The sequence below is a fragment of the Drosophila teissieri genome, chromosome X (assembly GCF_016746235.2).
Source record: "Drosophila teissieri strain GT53w chromosome X, Prin_Dtei_1.1, whole genome shotgun sequence".
NCBI lineage: Eukaryota > Metazoa > Arthropoda > Insecta > Diptera > Drosophilidae > Drosophila > Drosophila teissieri.
Genome location: NC_053034.1, coordinates 6,560,969 through 6,579,922, shown reverse-complemented (window position 1 = coordinate 6,579,922; position 18,954 = coordinate 6,560,969). Strand labels below are relative to the sequence as shown.

General features: G+C 47.5%; 2 protein-coding genes across 3 annotated transcripts; one reads left to right on the top strand and one right to left on the bottom strand.

The window, feature by feature from the left end:
- Positions 1-2,404: 2,404 nt before the first annotated feature.
- On the bottom strand, positions 2,405-9,168 carry LOC122624082 (putative GPI-anchor transamidase). The gene is made up of 6 exons (XM_043803517.1): positions 9,008-9,168; positions 3,227-3,907; positions 3,013-3,130; positions 2,850-2,960; positions 2,625-2,785; positions 2,405-2,564 (listed from the first exon to the last, which is right to left on the bottom strand). The coding sequence occupies exons 1-6, from the start codon at positions 9,166-9,168 to the stop codon at positions 2,474-2,476; spliced, it is 1,323 nt and encodes a 440-aa protein (XP_043659452.1). The 3' UTR covers positions 2,405-2,473.
- Positions 6,944-18,302, top strand: LOC122624175. Of its 2 annotated transcripts, none has more exons than XM_043803635.1 (7): positions 6,944-7,092; positions 9,034-12,748; positions 12,828-12,834; positions 13,493-13,726; positions 13,838-14,304; positions 14,369-14,535; positions 14,610-18,302. In XM_043803635.1, the coding sequence occupies exons 2-7, from the start codon at positions 9,215-9,217 to the stop codon at positions 17,251-17,253; spliced, it is 7,053 nt and encodes a 2,350-aa protein (XP_043659570.1). In that variant the 5' UTR covers positions 6,944-7,092; positions 9,034-9,214; the 3' UTR covers positions 17,254-18,302. The 2 variants fall into 2 exon arrangements, with proteins under 2 accessions (XP_043659570.1, XP_043659569.1); XM_043803634.1 differs by having other exon boundaries at positions 12,828-12,957; positions 13,856-14,304; positions 14,366-14,535.
- Positions 18,303-18,954: the final 652 nt, after the last annotated feature.

Here is an 18,954-nt window from a genome sequence, read left to right as displayed (position 1 = left end):
CCCCAAACGCCCCATGGCGGTATTGATGCCCGGATTGTTATCGATATCGTCGTACTACGTTTTATTTTGTAAATGTATTAATTTTGTTGATTTTTTTGCTGTCTGTACACATTTTTTTTAACAACATTTTTGAATAAATGTAATTCTTGAATATGCTTTATGTTTTTAATTTACTCTCAAACCCCACCAACTTTTGAGTTTCAAATTGGTTTGTATATAAAACAAATAGGACTCCCTCCCTTTTTACAAGATTTCTTTATCCGAATTAACATTTTGTTTTCGAGCCAAAATCTTCGAGTTGGTAATGAATTTGTAGGTAAGGGAATTTCTTAAATAATGCCCAAAATAGAAATCCATATAAAACTCGCCTTTGAACTATATTTCTACACACATTTTACGCGCCCTCGGTTTTCTACTTGGAAATTCCCCAGTGGCGCCACCTGCATTTAGAGACTCGAAATGTATGCACCGGAAATGGCAAAATCGGCTTGAAAGAAAATTGGTAGTATCTCTTGTGAATAGGAAACCCTGATAAAAATCCTTTATGCCCAGTCCTGAAACTCAAATCCTCCCGATTGAAGCTCTGTCAAAAAAATAACAAGTCCTAGCAATCCTAGAGCTGAGAGGGGAAACAGAAATAGAGAAATTAAGAACACAAAAAAACACGAAAACAATGTTACTCGGATAAAACCGACGAACACAAGATGAAAAAATATGCAAGAGTCTGACATCAAATTGCCTTCAAAGCGTTATTTTCGATTTTTTTTTCCGTAGAGAGGTTTTTTACGAGAAAACGATGCAAAAACCAATACGAAATACCAAATAGCAAGGATATTTAGAGTACGTATATATGTGGATTTACATAAGCGATGACATAATAATCATATGAATATGGAAAAAAAACGGCAACGGACGGACGGCTAAAAGGATTAACATTTTTTGTAGATTAATTGCAGGATAAACAGCATCTGAAGGAAAAGAGTCAAAATAAAATATTTTTGCACAGCGTGTTATCGAATAAGTGTTAGACTTTAAACGTAACTGTAATCGAGATTAAAATCAATCAAAGAACCCTTACCCTTCTCCTTCCTTCCCTTCCCTTCCCCTCCTTTCCCACCTTTCACTCCTTTCCCAACCCAAACCCATACCCATACCCATTGACTCCCAGTTACCCACCCCGCCCATTTGATTATTAGGGCCAGGGTCAGATGGACAATTGCTCCCGCTGGAGCAGAAGTGTCTTTGTAAATACATGAGAATAAGAAGTGGGACTTGGTGGGGTCCGAAGACCCCAACCGTTCCATCTGGCATCTCGAGATATAACATTAGTTAGCTAATTTTAACGACTTACACTCCCGGACTCACCAACTGCAGTCACCTGCCTACCCAGCTGCGACTTTTCGTAGATCAACTGTTTTACCCAAAGAAAAAGAAACACAACACAAAGAATACTTAAATGCTCAACTTCACCACATGACCCAGTCACCAACTCAACCACTCAGCCACTGAACCACTCAACCACACCCGCATCCATCTCACTCCGCTTGCCTAGATCCATTTGCATCCCGGGAAGAAACCCATGTCCACCATTTCCCCCATAGTGTATAGCGTGGATGCAATATAAACTTCTTATGGTGCTTAATCTGGATCTTGATCTTGAGAACAACCCAAGCCTAGAACTCAAATTATGGGACTGATGCAATGAAACAAAAAGAAAACAATGAAGAAATAAGTAAATGGGCTAGGGAAGAAATTGAATTAAACCCATATATGTATACTAGGTGTATATGTGTATTGATTTAAAGATTCAATAATTAAAACGAAGTAGATCCTTCCATATGATAAATGCAAAAAAAAAATCAAACAAACAAAAAAAGGGAAAAAAATAAAGAGTAAACTCTAGGGAAAGATCTCGCTTCTGAGGCCATTGTTATACTCTTTGAATTTGTGTATACCCCAGAATAGAAAATTGTGAAACCAAATCCAAAGAAAATCGAAACACATAACCAATCGCCGTGAAAAATTATAGAAATACTGTTTTTTTTTGTGCATTTCTAATTCTACATAGCGGTCGCCAGCGACTTTTACCTTTTATATAAGTATACAATATGGTTTTTGTTTCGTTTTTGGATTTGATATGAATGTTACACGATGGATTGATATTGATTGATTGATTAGTGAACGTTTGATGTAGTGGTAACCAAAAAGAATAATTTAAATGATATATTGATGTAATGCATAAGAGAAGGAAACACAAACGGCAACAGAACCGCAAATGATAATGAAATGAAAATGAAATGTTAGCAAATATAAAAAAGGATAACTAAAACGAACTAAGCCCGTAATTGAGAATTTTTAAAGCACGATTCGAGATCACATATAAATTTAATAAATTACACATGTATTAATAATGAAATGATGTATTTACGAATAAAATTAATATTATCACATGAATCATATTAAGTTATCCAGTCTATTTAAAAAGCTCGGAAGGAAACTGTGACTCCATCACGATTTTGAAGGGCTTTTTGGTCACCATCTTATCTTTGTCGAATATGAAATCACTGTATAGGCTAAGAGTTAGTAAGGTTCTGCTTTGGTGGAGGGTCGAAGGTGGTACTTACTCCTCGTTGGCCAGGGTCACATTGATGCGATCGGTGGATACCCGCGTGGGACGTATGGCTCCAAAAAAGTCTGTGATGGGCACCTTGTGCGGATCCCGGCGGTACAGATCCTTGCGCACTCCCACTGTCGAAATGCACACTCGCTTGGGGCACACTTGCAGCTGTTTTAAAATCGGGTTATTCAGAATTATTGGTATTTCTTGAAAGTCTGAAGAGGACACTTACAAATTCGCCTATGGTCCGTTTGCTAAAGGGCTGCACCTTCTCCAGGAACTCCAGGGCGTAGTAAGTGTACCGGTCGATCATGTAGACTCCAATCGATGGATCCACATGGTGCTGCAAGTTGCAAGTTAGGTATAAGGAAAATCGCCTTCTTTAAGAGTCTTACCGATAAGGAATCTTCGCCAACAAGACTGCTAGCCACTGCCAGGACATTCGGCGAGGTGAATTTCTCGTACAGCGAAGCTGCTTGGCAAGTGTCCACCATGAAGAACAGCTCATTGTACCTGAAGAAACCGAAATGATAAGATTATAAGAATAAGGAATACTTTCATAAGAATTTAAGTTAGCTGTCGATGGGAAACATCTTCACATCTTCGCACCGCTTCTTCTCCCACATCTGTTGGATGCCGTCGGCCAACTCCTGGCTGGTTATCTCCTCCGAGTCCTGGAACTTGAGGAATCCATCGCCGCCATGACCGGTTAGGTAGATGAGCACATTGCTGCCCGCGTCCGAGAGCAGCTTCTTTGAGCGCGCCGTGCCGTTCTGGGTTCGCCCGGTCAGCAGACGCACAAAGTTCTCCACTGTGACCTCGTAGCCGCGGTAATCCACCTCCACATCGTCTCCGTACACATTGATGTGCTGGTTGGCGTTATTGTACACCTGACCAGGACGCGGGTTTCGCGCGTTACAGGCCATGTCGTCGGCGATCATCAGAATGATCTGGGAGTCTGGAATGCCCAGTCTCTTCACCGACCGGTAGATAGACAGCACATTAGCGACATGCCGGTAGTTGAACCAGAATCTTGAGGCGTCCACCAGCACCGCCCAGTTGTTCGTGTGTGTGGAGCGCTGGGCGGCATCCACAAAGCCCTCCGGCAACACCGAGGTGTTATCCGCCTCCACCCGACAGCTGGCGAGGATCAGGGCAAAGACGACTAGTAATTTAACAAACATAATATTAAATACTTCTTTAGAACGATAGACCGATACATAAACAACGCCTTCGAGTATCGACTGTTCGATGTCATGCACAGATAACAGCTGTGAGCAGTGTGACCGTCTGCCCTCAAAAATATACTATATACTACAGATACACTGCACGAAAATATTGGAAAACGATCTTCCTAGTAAATCTAGAAAGTCTTGAAAACGTCTTAAGGTGTCGCAGAGGAAAAATATACTACATCTTAATGAAGTATAATATGGATACACGGCAGGCAAATATTGGAAAGCGATTTTCCTAGTAAGTCTTGAAAACGTCTTAATGGGCCGCAGACGAGTAATCGAGTTTTTCTTGTTTAAATTGATTCCACGATTCAATTTTTTTGGCTGAATCAATGATCAATCAACGGCCACGGAGACTATGCTAATAGAACTTTACCATTTAAACAAATTCCCAAATTTTAATTCTAAGAAATAATTCGTTTCGTTGCATGTTGACACTGTTTTGCATCATTTCAACACGGACATGAAATGCTTAAATTCGTGAAACGGCAGACCGAAAATCGGCAATTCAGCAAAGAGAATACTTAAAGGGTTATCAACAATAAACAATGCTTGCAAATGGAAGCAATTCCTAAATTAAACGCAGCAGGTAACCAGTTAACAGGTGCAATTAAGTTAGGATATCTCTCAATGGACCGTTCAGGGAATACCCTTACCAATTCAGCTGTAAAGCAAAAGAATAAAAGTAAACGGCCACCCTAGATGCCGAATCAAGCAGGTTGACGAAGGGGTTGGAAGAGGGGGCAGGGGAACGGTCAATGCTAATGGGTCCATTTCCACATCGAATTTCTCCCCCAAAATCCCTCGAAACGATTCATTTCGAACATAAAACAGTTAGGACCCGTCGAGTACGATCGAATGGGAACGGAAAATAGCTGGTTGAAATGCGCTAATGGGGCGAAAAAAGCGTCAGAAAATACAAAAGCAATATGGCGGCCATACGAAACGAAAACGAATGACGCTGCAATGACGAAAAGAGGAGACCGATGAAGAGCGTGGCAACGGCGAAGAGCGCAAAATGTGTGCGCCGGTGTGCGTGTGTGAGAGGCCATCGTAAAAGCCTTGTTTGCGTGTGGAATTTAACTGTTTTCTCGCCGTATGCGAATTGGGGGGCACTCACACACGCACATACAGCCGCACATCTGGGAAAATGGGGAAAATCGTGGCAAGACGACAACAAATACGGGGCTTCTAAAAACTCTGCCAATTCGCCGCGATCTTTTTCTCTCTCTTTCGCTCTCTGCCGCTCTCTGATTCACGTGGGTTTTCATGTTCATATGTGTGTGTATGCTGTCTGTGTGCGCCTCATTTTGCTGTAGTCTGCAGCTACGTTCTTTTTGTGAAGCTTTGGGGCTGCCGGAAGTTTTCTTTTTATCCACCTATCGCCGACTGCTCTTTGCGCACTTCGCCTATCGCTGCTTCTTCTTTGCTGCGTGGCGTTTTCGTTTTGTCGGCCATTACGTTTTCCAATTGCCTTTGGCGCAGCCACACACAACACAAAAACACACAAAGCGTGTGTGTGCGGCAGCCAATGTGTTTGTATGTGCATGTAAATGTGCGCCCGCAAAGAAAAATCGTTTTCTAGGTGGAATTATTCAAGTGGGCGTCGTGCGAAAGCATTTCCCTGGCCCAAAACTAGTTTAAGAATGGCGAGAATGAAAGAATGGCCCCAACTTAGTCAGGATCAAAGGGGAAAGCCATGAAAGCCGCGAAGAAAGGCGCCCAGGCGCGGGCAAGCAACTAGGATAATCGATCGCAGTGGCCTTGGTTACTAGATGGTGATGTCAGTGGCGATGGAAATGGAAGTCCTGGCCACGCACTTGACCCAGTTCGGGAAAATCGCTTTTCCAGCCCCTCCCGAAGCTGCCGAATGGAAAGCGGACGGAAGAACCATGCATAAAGCTATTGATTTTCCCTCATTTCCCCAGCAATTAAGGCCTTTGCCTTTAACCCAGTTCCACGTACACATGTACATACATACATATGTCTGCATCTACATAATCGCAATGGTCCTTGAGCGGGTGGGAAAATAGGAAAACGGGAGAAACTCTTGAGAGCGGGTGGTTGGGTGGTAGACGGGCTAAGGACGGCGCCTGACACTTGCAGGATTCATATCCAGCCGCCAGCCCCCACCATTTTGGGAAATGAAAGCTGCTGATGCGTGCAACAACCTACGCCACAGCATCATAAGTTGAGGAAAACCAGGGAAAATCCTCAGGAAAACCGAAAAGGAGTCGTGCAAGTCTGGCGCTCAGTTGTAGTGCTCGCTTCGTTCCTTTTTCCAATTACCACCCCCGATTCGACGACATGTTAATCCCGAGTCCTCTTTCGCTTTTTGCCGACGCAACAAAAGACGCATCAGCAGCAAGAGCAGCAGCAACAACAACAGCCGACGTCGCGGCGAAAAGAGCGAACAAACATTTGCCAAAAACAACACGTACACCGGGCGAAAACGCACGTCGACCTGTTCACTGCCCTACAAAAACAGAGCAGCAAAAAATCCCAAGTGGTAATGGCCATCCTTTTGAGAGAATGAGGGCAGAGCCATTTACACAAATCAATGCAATTTTTAATGGAATTGCATTTATTGTGCACGCACAAGTGTGCTTGAGCAGCTTAGTTTCTTTTAAGTGCATGCACGGCAACTGTATGTTAAATATTTGATGTTTTTTTACAAGTTGCAACATTGCCCGCAGGGAGAATATTTACTATTTTGATAATATGCAATGAAAGTATTGTTGCGCGCACATGGTTCAATTTGCGTGCGAATTAATACTTTTTAAATCAAATTGGTCATACATATGTTATGAAAAACGTCGAGTTTCACAAGATATGCACATGAAAATCATTCATTCCAAAAGCATTCACACGTGAAAAGTGAAAAGGTGAATTAGTCAGGGCAGATGCATACGAGTGGAACTCCTTATGCACTCATGATGGAGACGAGGGATACATCCTGGCGGCAGGATAGCCAGCCCTCCCGCCGCCCACAAGCAGGGTTGCATGCAAGCCAAGCCAAATCCGAAAGCAAACCGGGTGCGATAGTGCAGTATATCGGGCGGCGAAGAGTCGCGGCGAGTGGCGGCGAATTGAGGTTTTGCGCCGTCGGGCCGAGCGTCGCTCTTTTGCTCTCCATTTTGGCTCGTTATTTCGCTTCGCACCGTGTTTGCGTTCACAACTCTTGTTCGGGTTCTGCATTTTATTTTATTATTATTATTTTTTTTTGTTTGTTGCTATTCGGTGAGTACCTGCGGAAAGGCAAAGCAAGGCAAGGCGAGCAACCAAAGGAACAGAAAGGAAAAGAAAACGTAGAGACAGGCAATGTAAAGGGTTTTCCTCGCCCACTCGCTTGTTTGTGTTTTGTGTGCAAAGTGCCTGATGAAAAGATGTACTCGCCGTACTGCCAAATGAGAAAAAGGCAGGCATTCGTTTATTAATGCTCGCGTTCGTATTTTTGCGAAAACCTAGTGAAAAAGAAATTTTCTGTGCTCGCTGCTGCCTGTCTGTGTCGGAGTGTGTGTGAGTGAGTGTGCGTGTGCGTGTGCCTGTGCGCTGCTCGTGTCTGTGTACGCTCGCTTTGGGTGTGCTTGTACGTCACTGCCACCCATTTTTGTGTGCTGTGTGCCCCACTGTTCTGGTTCTTCGTCCCGTTCCGTTCCGTCCCCTCCCGTCTCGTCTTGTCTCGTGTCGCCTCGCTGTTACCTCCTAGCCGCCCCTTGCGGTTTTTGCTGCAACTCTGCGGAAGAGAGTAGAGTTTCCACGGATTTTCCCCTTTGCCTTGCGCACGTAGGGTGATGGCAACTCTGCCAATTCTTTGGCAATTTTTCCGCCTAGTGAAAATTGTGCGGCCAGTTTCCGTTCGCTTCAGCTACTCCGCTTCTTCCGTACCGTCCATCTGACCGTCTGTCTGTCCGTGTTTACAATCGCGGCGTTTTTGCACACTGTGCCGTGCGTCTGTGTGAGTTCTACTTGGTGGTGTATCTGTGTGCATGTACACACATCGATACGACAGCGGAGTCTTCATTTTGTTATTTGCCATTCTCTTTCACTTCCTTTATTCGCCTGTTTTGTTGCTGTCGTCGCTGTGACAGTTATGCTAGTTGTTGGTGTGCGTGTCGTGTCCGTGTGAGTTTTCCGCTTTTCTTCGCCGGTGCGAACTGCAATCTAAAATCTCGCTCTCGCACTAAAATGGCGCATGTCAGAATCGAAATTAAAATCAAAAGCCAAAGCCACTGGGATCGTCAGGCTAAGGAGAAGAAGCGAAGAAAGAAGACGAAGAAGGAGCAGCAAGCGGCAGCAGCAGGATACTTAACCAATTTGAGGATTATTCAACATCTCATCGACTCTTCAGCTTCTCTTCTCCGCTTTGCCCTGTTGCTGCTTCTTCCGACACTGCTCTTCTCTTCTCTCCACTTCTCTCCTCTCCTATGCTCTCTTCTCGTTTCGCTTTCCTCGCATTCTCGCAGCTCCCAGCTGCTGCCAAAACTTGTTTTCAGCAGCGATAGAAAAGAGGGGTACCGAGCTGGACAGGGGCTGGCAAGGAGAAGAGGGGGGCTTTCTGGCAACCGCAAAAGCATGTTTAATGTTCTAGTCGCGTTTTACTGGACTCGGAATCGGAATCGAGTGAACGGATCGGATCGGATCGGATTGTCCTGGGGATTGAATAAGCTGAAAGGGGCCAAGAGAGCGGCTTGCTTTTGGCCAGGTGAAAGCCAGGGCCATAAAACTTAGTTTACTGCTTAGATATTCGCTTAGTTTCGCCTCGGCTCAGATTAGACTGTTATACCGAAGTTACCGCAGCAGTTAAAAGTCCTTTCAAAATATATATCTAAGTGGGCATAGTTATTTACTTCTATATGACTTAGCCATCCAAATGCTTATCAAAGTTTCAAATGCTTATCAGTGTGATTTTACAGGCTGAATGAATGGGTTTTTCATTCACTGAGCAAGTTGAATTTAGAAGATAACAAAACTATTTCATCTCTCAAAACGATTTTAAAGCATACAAAATATAGTTGGTAGGATGCGAAAGAAACTGTTTTTTTTTTTTTTTTAATCTAATGCAGAATTTAACCTACTTCTGGGTTGAGTGGTTTTCGCTTTGCCAATTAGAATATTATTCCCACATGGCGGATTAGTAATACGACTAAATAACCCTTTCGCCTCTCCACGTCCTTGCAGGTAATTCTTCACATCACAGTCAACCAATGGGACCAAATCACTGCGACTCGAACTGGACACAATCAGCATCGGATCGCAGGGAGCAACAGGAGGTGGTGGAGCAGCAGCGCCAGAAGGCGTCGGGGGAGCGGCCATCATAGGAGCAGCAACGTCGGCAGCAGCTGCCCAGGGCCCCTCGAAAATGTCTAGCCGGAAGCTGCCAGGAGGCTCTGGAGGAGCTGACGAAGCCACATCAGCAGCTGCCCCCCTGGACGATAATGCAAATGCCAGTGTGGTGATTCCGGCCAGCAGCGAGGAGCCAACAATGGGCGTTGGCGAAGAGATGCCCATCATAAGCAAAACGCGCACCTCAACTTCGTCAGTGGAGCCGGCTGAGGAGCCAACAGTAGCAGTAGAGCTGGATGGCGAAAAAGAGCTGGAATCGACTCCAGTTTCCAAAACGCCAAGGTCCACACCTACGCCAACCCTTACGCCAGCTGTCACGCCCACCGCCAGCGATGGAGTGGCGGCCAAGAGCGTGAGGGTTACCCGGCACTCGTCGCCACTGCTCCTGATCAGCTCGCCCACGACAAGTAGACGTGAGGTCGGCGACGGAGCGTTAGACACCGAGGAGCCAACGGGATCGGGTGGCCAAAGAAAGAGCTCCGTGGAGCGGTCTTTGGTGCCCGTTATACGCGGACGGAAGTCCATCAAGGATCTGAAAGAAGCCAAAGAAGTTAAGTCCGAAGAGGCGCCTGCCGCAGCATCAGATTCAAGAGCTGCACGTGGAGCGACGCCTGGCCAGGTCAAGGAACAGCATGTCGGGGATGGCAACGAACTGGAATCCTTGCCAATCACAGACAAGAAAGACCACAAAGACACAAAAGACAAGGAGGTTGAGCGGGAAACCGATCAGGATGCAGAGAAAGAAAAATCAGCTCAGACAGAAATAATTGCAGATACAGAAAAATCTGTAGAAAAAGATAAGTTTACAGAGAAGGACAAAGCTGCCGATAAAGATGGAGGGAAAGAAAAAGAAAGTGATGCAAATAAGGATATAGATAAGGAGAAGGAAAAGGCCAAGGAAGCACTTCCACCAGTGGTGCCAATAGCACCAGTGACACCCACTTGTAATCGTGTCACACGCAAATCGCATGCCCAGGAGCAGGCGATTAACACGCGGGTCACGCGCAATCGTCGCCAGTCTTCTACAGTTGGATCCAATTCCTCCTCCGCTGCGTTGTTGGTAGCTGCTAACTCCTCAGTAACAGAGCAACCACCTCCATCTCGCGGTCGACGGAAGAAGCCAGTGGTGGTGGCTCCACCCTTGGAGCCTGCGGTAAAACGAAAGCGATCCCAAGATGCTGAAGCCGACCCAGACGTCAACAACAGCACGAAGTACAGCAAGGTGGAAGTGCTAAAGTCCGAGGAAGCTGAGGCACCAGAGGAGGATTCCACTGCCGTGGCCATTAAGCAGGAACCAGTTGATGGCAGCGAAGTCAGTTCTATTTCTCCTTCAGTCACGCCCACACCCACACCTACGCCAACGCCAGCTCCGATCTCGGGCAGTCGTCGAGGTCGTGGTCGCCCGCAGAACAGGAACTCCTCCTCGCCTGCAGCCACAACGCGGGCCACGCGGCTGAGCAAGGCGGGATCACCGGGTATCCTGACGCCAGTTGCCCAGGAACCGGCGCCACCGAAACGGCGGCGAGTCGGCTCCAGCACACGGAAGACTGCCTCGGCCAGCTCGCTGGCACCCAGCTCGCAGGGCGGCGCCGGGGATGAGGACTCCAAGGACAGTATGGCCTCGTCCATGGACGACCTGCTGATGGCCGCTGCAGATATCAAGCAGGAAAAGCTGACGCCCGACTTCGACGATAGTTTGCTGCCAGAAAGCCTGCCCTCTACTTCTGGTGCGTCGAGTGCCAATGGCCATTCCTGCACCGAGCCGCTTACTGTGGACACGGAAATCAACGTTAAGCCCGCTGATTCCAAAGTAAAGTCAAAGGAGTCACCGGCGGCAACAGTCGAGGAGTCTGCATCACTATCCGAAACGCCATCTGCCAAGGTGTCCGCAGAAGCTGGGAAGGCTCCATCTCTTAGTCCAGAGATGATAAGCGAAGGCGTGAGTGCGGTCAGTGTTCGAAACTTTTACAAGAAGCCTGAGTTCCTGGAAAACAATCTGGGCATTGAAAAGGATCCGGAGCTGGGTGAAATCGTTCAGACGGTTAGTAGCAATGACACGGAAACAGATGTGGAGATGGCAGTAGACGGCGAATTAAATCAAGCGGTCTCTCCCAAGTCGCGAGATAAAAAGGAAGAGGAGCAGGATAAGAATCAGAAATCAGGACCAAAAGCGGGAAAGAAGGCTCCTGCTCAATTAGGACCTAAAGCTGAAGACATTTCTGAAATTCTTACCGAAGTTCCTGTTGAAATTTCCACTGAGACTGCAGCCGAAATTATAGAAGAAGCAGAGGAAGACACTTGTTCAAATAGCTCAATCAAACCAGGTGAGCTTCGACTGGACGAGAGCAACGATGGACCTGAACTGCTTCTGGAAGATGCCCTCATAGTCAATGGTGATGAGACACCAGAGCAATCGGAGGAAAAGGAGGACCAGGTGGGGTTCTTCCACTCAGGAGAATACGACGACTTTGAGCACGAGATTATGGTGGAGCTGGCGAAGGAGGGTGTGCTAGATGCCAGCGGCAACGCATTGAGTCAGCAAAAGGTAGAAATTGAGCATCCCGAGGATGTTACTCTACTCGAATCCAAAAACGACATGGAGGAAGCCCTAGATGCCGCCGAGGAATCGGTTGAGCGTAAGCCAGTTAAGGACCCGTCCGCCGCGGACGAAATGGCGGCCATGGAGGTGGAGGAATCCTATATTGACATTAAGCAGCAGACGAATCAACTGTTAGTTGTTGAACACTTGGCAGAAGAGACCACGGAAGCGGACTGCGGTCCCGAGGATAATAAGGAGAACTTGTCCACGTCTGCTTCCAGCACCGCTGCCGATGGTCTGGATATTCAGTTGGCCATCAAGGAGGATGATGACGAGGAGAAACCGCTTGCAGTTATCGCTGACGAACAGAAGCCTGAGCTGCTGTTGACCAAGGACATGGGAGTGGATGAGAAACCAAACGGCAAGCAGGAATCGATCTGCGATGAGCATGTTCAGCTAGTGGGGCAGGAGGATCAGGAAAATCATATGCAAAACCTTCGTCAAGAACAGGAGATTCACTTGCAAAACCTTGGCCTACTCACTCACCAGGCCGCTGAACAGAGGCGCAAATGTCTGCTTGAGGCACAGGCCCGCCAGGCGCAATTGCAGCTCCAGCAACATCACCATCACCAGCACAAGCGACAAGGAGCGCGCGGAGGAGGTAGTGCCACTCATGTGGAATCCAGCGGTACTCTAAAGACAGTCATCAAGCTGAACAGGAGCAGCAATGGAGGAGTGGGCGGTAGTGGCGGCCTGCCCACTGGTACAGTTATCCATGGGGGCAGCGGCTCTTCCTCCGCTTCCTCCACGTCCTCCTCTTCAGTGGGCAGTGCCACACGTAAATCAAGCGGTACTTTGGGCTCAGGAGCGGGAGCAGGTGCTGGCGTTCGCCGGCAGTCGCTTAAGATGACATTCCAGAAGGGTCGGGCTCGTGGTCACGGTGCTGCGGATCGATCCGCCGATCAGTATGGCGTCCACGCCGAGGACTCCTACTACACCATTCAGAACGAGGTAAGGCAGTGAGCTACGGTTCTCCGGTTGTTCTAAACAGATTACTAACGTTAGTTATTTCCCCATCTTTTTGTTCCAGAACGAAGGTGCGAAAAAGTTTGTTGTAACTACTGGTAATTCCGGCCGCAAGACTAATAACCGTTTCAGCTCGACTAACAACCACCACTCAACGGTAGCCTTGCACGGTAGCAACTCTACGATCCAGTACCGTGCGTATAGATCAGATCTTTCATTCGAAATCGTGTGCTCCAATTAGCCTATCTGGCTGTTTTCCCATTAGAAAATCAAACCGAACAATTGGAGCCGAGTTGTAATTGTCTCTATAAATGCCCTAAACTCCCCAGATGGTGCACGTTTTTCCAGACATTGCAACTCACTGTTAAGCGTTTATTTCTTTAAAACTTTTGTTTTATTACAAACTTATAAACTTTTAATGTCTTATAAATGTGCAGAATGCATTGCCACGTTTACTGGACTTTAAGTCGCTTTGAAGGCTCCCTTTTTGGGAAATATGGTTCGGTTTGATATTCCCCTCACTTTTCGTACACATTCATTTCAATTTCTCCGTCCCGGAGTTATCACCTTCTCCATTTTCTGAACCTGTAAATATGGCACCGTCACTTTCATCCTCATAAACCATTCCCAAACCCAACGAACAGAAACAGACATAAACGCACTGACGGAAGAAAGAGCTGGCTTTATGATCGAAAGTATATTGCCCTAACGAGCCGTATTCTCCTGTAGATTCGTCACACTCGGAAAGTCAGGGACAGGCGGACCACGGCTTCTACCAGATGGTCAAAAAGGACGAAAAGGAGAAGATCCTTATTCCGGAAAAGGCCTCTTCGTTTAAGTTCCATCCAGGGAGGCTGTGCGAAGACCAGTGCTACTACTGCAGCGGAAAGTTTGGACTCTATGACACACCCTGCCATGTTGGACAAATAAAGTCCGTGGAGCGCCAGCAGAAGATCTTAGCCAGTGAGTACACTGCCAGAAAGATCCATTACATAAGTAGTAGAGATTTTCTGCAATTAGCTTAACCTCTTGATCTTGCTGATATTTTCCTCTACCTCCTCTGATGTTCGCTAGTTTCCTTATCAATTGCAGACGAGGAGAAGCTGACTGTGGATAACTGCTTGTGCGACGCATGTTTTCGACATGTGGATCGTCGGGCAAATGCGCCATCCTACAAGAAACGTCTTTCCGCTCCAGGTCACTTGGAAATGGGGGCTGCGGCGGCTTCTGCTCTAGAGAAACACTTTGCTGGCGACAGCGGCGTCATTCCGGAAGTGGGTGGCGAAGCTGGTTCTACGGCAGCCGTGGCCGTGCAGCAACGTTCATGTGCCGTTAAGGACTGCGTCGAGGCGGCAGGACACTCGCTGCGACGCAAGTGCATCCGCAAGAGCGTGAAGAAGTTTCAGCTCAGCCTGGAGATTCCCGCGGGCTCGTCGATCGTGTGGCTGTGTGAGGCGCATTACAACACGGTCATCCAATTTTCCGGCTGCGTTCTTTGCAAGCGTAGATTGGGCAAGAACCATATGTACAATATAACAACGGTGTGTATACTGATAGTATTCCTAATTTGATTAATGTTAATATCTGTTGAACATCTTTCAGCAGGACACAGATCGACTGGAAAAGGCGCTGTCCGAGATGGGCATCCCAGTTCAGCTGGGCATGGGTACTGCAGTCTGCAAGCTGTGTCGCTATTTTGCCAACCTTTTGATGAAGCCACCGGACAGCACAAAGTCCCAAAAGGCGGAATTCGTGAAGAACTACAGAAAGAGGTGGGTTTGAGTCTATCACATTGTCAGCGCATGGTGTTATAACAATTATTAAACTGTTTTTTTTTACCCAAAAGGCTCCTCAAGGTGCATAATCTGCAGGATGGCAGTCATGAAGTGTCCGAAGCGGATGAAGAAGAGGCACCTAACGCAACGGAGGCGGAAAGGGCAACCGCAGACGGACACGAAGATGCCGAGATGCCCATGGTAGCGGACTATGATGGACCTACCGATTCCAATTCAAGTAGTTCTTCGACAGCCGCTCTGGACAGCAGCAAACAAATGTCTAAGCTGCAGGCCATTCTGCAGCAAAACGTGGGAGTGGATGCGGCAGGATCAGCGGGAACAGGAGCTGTTGCAGCAAGTCCCGTAGGAAGCGGATCTGGGGCAGATATCTCAAACGTATTGCGCGGGAATCCGAACATTTCCATGCGAGAACTTTTCCACGGCGAAGAAGAGCTGGGTGTGCAGTTCAAGGTTCCGTTCGGATGCAGCAGCAGCCAGCGCACGCCGGAGGGTTGGACACGGGTGCAGACTTTCCTACAGTACGATGAGCCGACGCGCCGCCTCTGGGAGGAGTTGCAAAAGCCGTACGGCAACCAAAGCTCCTTTCTGCGCCACTTGATACTACTGGAAAAGTACTACCGAAACGGAGATCTCGTCCTGGCACCGCACGCCTCCTCCAATGCCACGGTTTACACCGAGACCGTCCGCCAGCGGCTAAATTCTTTTGATCACGGTCACTGCGGTGGATTCAGCAGCGCAGGCAGCCCTTCTTTTTCGGGATCCGGCAAGCGCGGTGGCATACCTCAACCTACGGGTGCCAGTGTGCTGGCCACCGCTCTCACAACACCCTTGACAAGCCATTCATCCTCTTCTGCATCCATTTCATCCGATCAGCATGCGTCGGTTGATCCTGTCATTCCGCTGGTAGAGCTCAATGATGACGATGAAGGCGAAGATGGGGCAGGCGGAGCAGGCGAAAGGGAGTCGACAAACAGGCAGGAGGAAACAATCTTGGAAAGCCTCAGCACAGTCTCGGTGGACAAGCTGACCAAGCAGCTCAGCTCGAATGCGGTGACGATTATCGCCCGGCCCAAAGACAAATCGCAGCTCTCCTGCAACAGTGGATCCTCCACGTCCATTTCCAGCTCCTCGTCCGCTATTTCCTCGCCTGAGGAAGTGGGCGTCACTAAGCTCACGGCAGTAGCACCAGTCCAGTCCAAGGATGCACCGCCACTGGCGCCTGCAAGTAGCGGTGCTAGCAACAGTCGCAGTATCCTCAAAACCAATCTCCTGGGCATGAACAAGGCCGTGGAAATTGTGCCGTTAACGACTGCCTCCCACGCTTCCACCTCCACATCCACTGCTGCATCTAAAAACTTCTTTACATCCATCGCCTCACTGGCTAACAAGCCAACTGGATGCCATATACCTGAGAAACAGCAAAAGATTTTGGACGTGGCCAATAAGCTGCTCGGCAGCCAGGGCGAACCGGTACCAACCGCCTTGCTTGGCCTGCAGTCAAAGCTAAAGCCTCCAATGCATCCGCAACAGGCCGGGGGATCAGGAGCGGGAACTAGTGGCCCTCAGAAGCCTAATGTGGCGCAATTGCTTAGCTCTCCACCAGAGCTAATCAGCTTGCATCGACGGCGGACGAGCGGAGCAGCAGCGGCGGCGGCGGCCAGCAGCTTACTCGGCAACCTTCCGGGCAAGAGGCTTCAACTTCCACGATCTGGAGCAGGGCCTTCAGCAGGAGCGGGAACTGGAACGGGCGGTGGAACAGCAGGAAGCCGCAGTGCGGGTGGACCACCACCGCCCAATGTGGTCATACTGCCGGACACCCTTACCGCACAGGAGCGACACGAGAGCAAGAGCTGGAAGCCAACGCTGATACCGCTGGAGGATCAGCACAAGGTGCCGAACAAGTCACATGCTCTTTATCAGACCGCCGACGGTCGAAGGTTGCCCGCCCTGGTGCAAGTGCAGTCTGGTGGCAAGCCATACCTCATCTCTATCTTCGACTACAACCGCATGTGCATCTTGCGAAGGGAAAAGCTGCTGCGGGACCAGATGCTCAAAAGTAACGCCAAGCAAAAGCCGCAGAACCAGCAACAGCAGCAGGCCCAAACGCACCAGCAGCAGCAGAACTCCGCCGCATCGGCGGCTGCCTTCTCCAATATGGTGAAGTTGGCCCAACAACACACGGCGCGACAGCAGCTCCAGCAGCTGCAACAGAAGCAGCAGCAGCAACAAATGCCCACTTTACAGCCAGGTGGAGCAGCTGGTACGGGTGTACGACTTGCCCGGCTGACGCAGAAACCGATGCCACCACTGACTAATCCGCAGATAGGCAGTCAGGCGCCCAACTTTCAGCCACTGCTGTCCAGTACGCTGGACAACAGCAACAGCTCCTGGCTGTGGAAAAACTTTCCTGATCCCAATCAGTATCTGCTAAATGGAAATGGAGGGGGTGCCGGGAGCTCCTCCAGCAAGTTGCCACATCTCACGGCCAAACCAGCCACGGCAACCAGTAGTGGCGGAGCGGCCAACAAATCAGCAGGAAGCCTATTTACCCTCAAGCAACAGCAGCACCAGCAGAAACTCATCGACAACGCCATCATGTCAAAGATACCCAAAAGTTTGACCGTAATACCGCAGCAGATGGGTGGAAATGCCGGCAACGATATGGGGGGCAGCAGCTCCACCGGCAAGGACTGATGACGGCGAAGGAGGGCGCAATGGTCATTAGCCGTAGCGTCGGTGGGCACCCGGCGGAGTAGTAGGATCAACAAGCAGGCGCCGAGCAGCTTAAGCGGCGAGCTACACAACAAGAGGTGACCAGCGGCGGCTCCATGGATATCACAAACTCCACAATTCCATGGCTGCAGTAGAATAAGTGATAAACTAAAAAACAGTGGACGGACAGACAAGAAAGAAACAGATGAGAAACCAAGATAATTCTAAGATTACATAACGTTGATTGTGTATAAACGAGATACGGTTACGAATACGATTACACTATAAGTAATAAGTACGCACTAGTTAGGCACTCTAGCCGATACGACAGATGCATGATGGAACAGAAGAAGTTGCCGATGCGAATGCGATTTAGGATACGGATATGGATAGTTAGGGATACCAATGCACCTTACTCTAAACTATGCTACTCTATAATTGTAGACCTAAACTATATTTTTTTAATTAGATTTACGGGCATATAAACTTGCGATTCGTGTATTATAGATACCAAAATTGCTACAGCTAAACGGTTTATAGATTTATAAGCGACTCCGGAACACACACACACACACATCAACTGCTACACCAAAACACTCACTCACTTACTCACTCACACACAAACTACTTTAAGAGAGAATGCAGCACAAAAAGAAATTGTGGCCAAGATCATAAACGAACCTTTGGCTGCTGCTGAACTGAAAGGGAAGCCAGGATCCCGGAGCCCCAGTTTTTGCATGAGTCCCAATCATCCCAGGAGCTTTTTCACCCCACACACACTATGCACACGTAGCACATAGCAATCCAATCCTGCGCATTGAACGTTTTGTTTGATGCAGACCCCTAATTTATAAACATTTTGTATTTCCATTTATACATCCAATCCACCACAAGTTACTCCTCCAGCCCAACCTCACTCACAAACAGATCAAGATAATTATATGGACCTAACGTTAACTCCTAAACTGTAAATATTTTAATGGAATGAACAGATAAATACAAAAACTACAAAATACAAACTAAAACGCTAATTCAACCCTGCAAATCTTAATTAAAAGCTTAAGAAAACGCGATTGTGAGCCACAAGCAATCAAATTGATCGATGTTCTCGGTGCCTCTGGTGGCCTAAGTTCCATTCCAAGGAATTCTAAAATCGTAGCTGCCTAAAGCAAAGCAAGATCGTTGGTAGTAAAGTGAAATTAATTTGCTTATTTTTAATGACAAATTGAAAAGCTTTCTCGACAAATATACCAATAAAACATATACTTAACACCCAGCATAGACATATGCATATACATATATATATATATATATATATATATATATCTACAAATATGGATTTATATACACACTATATACTATATAGATATTTTAGAGAGAGGACGAGAGGTACAATTGTAAATTAGTTTGTTAAGCATAGATATATTTATACACATATGAGAATTCAATTGTTGTTGTTAAACATTGAAAATGTATTTATAAATCAGGAGTTGATTGATACCATGCAAACCAAACAAGAAACCTGAACGGAAACGAACTTTGGCAAGCCGAAGTTTATATACCCTTGCAGATATTTGAAAATGAGCTTTCGATCTCCGACCGGTCGTAAGCAAATATACATATATAAACCCTGAAAATATACATACATAAATACGATGGCGATCTACTGGTTCATGACGATAC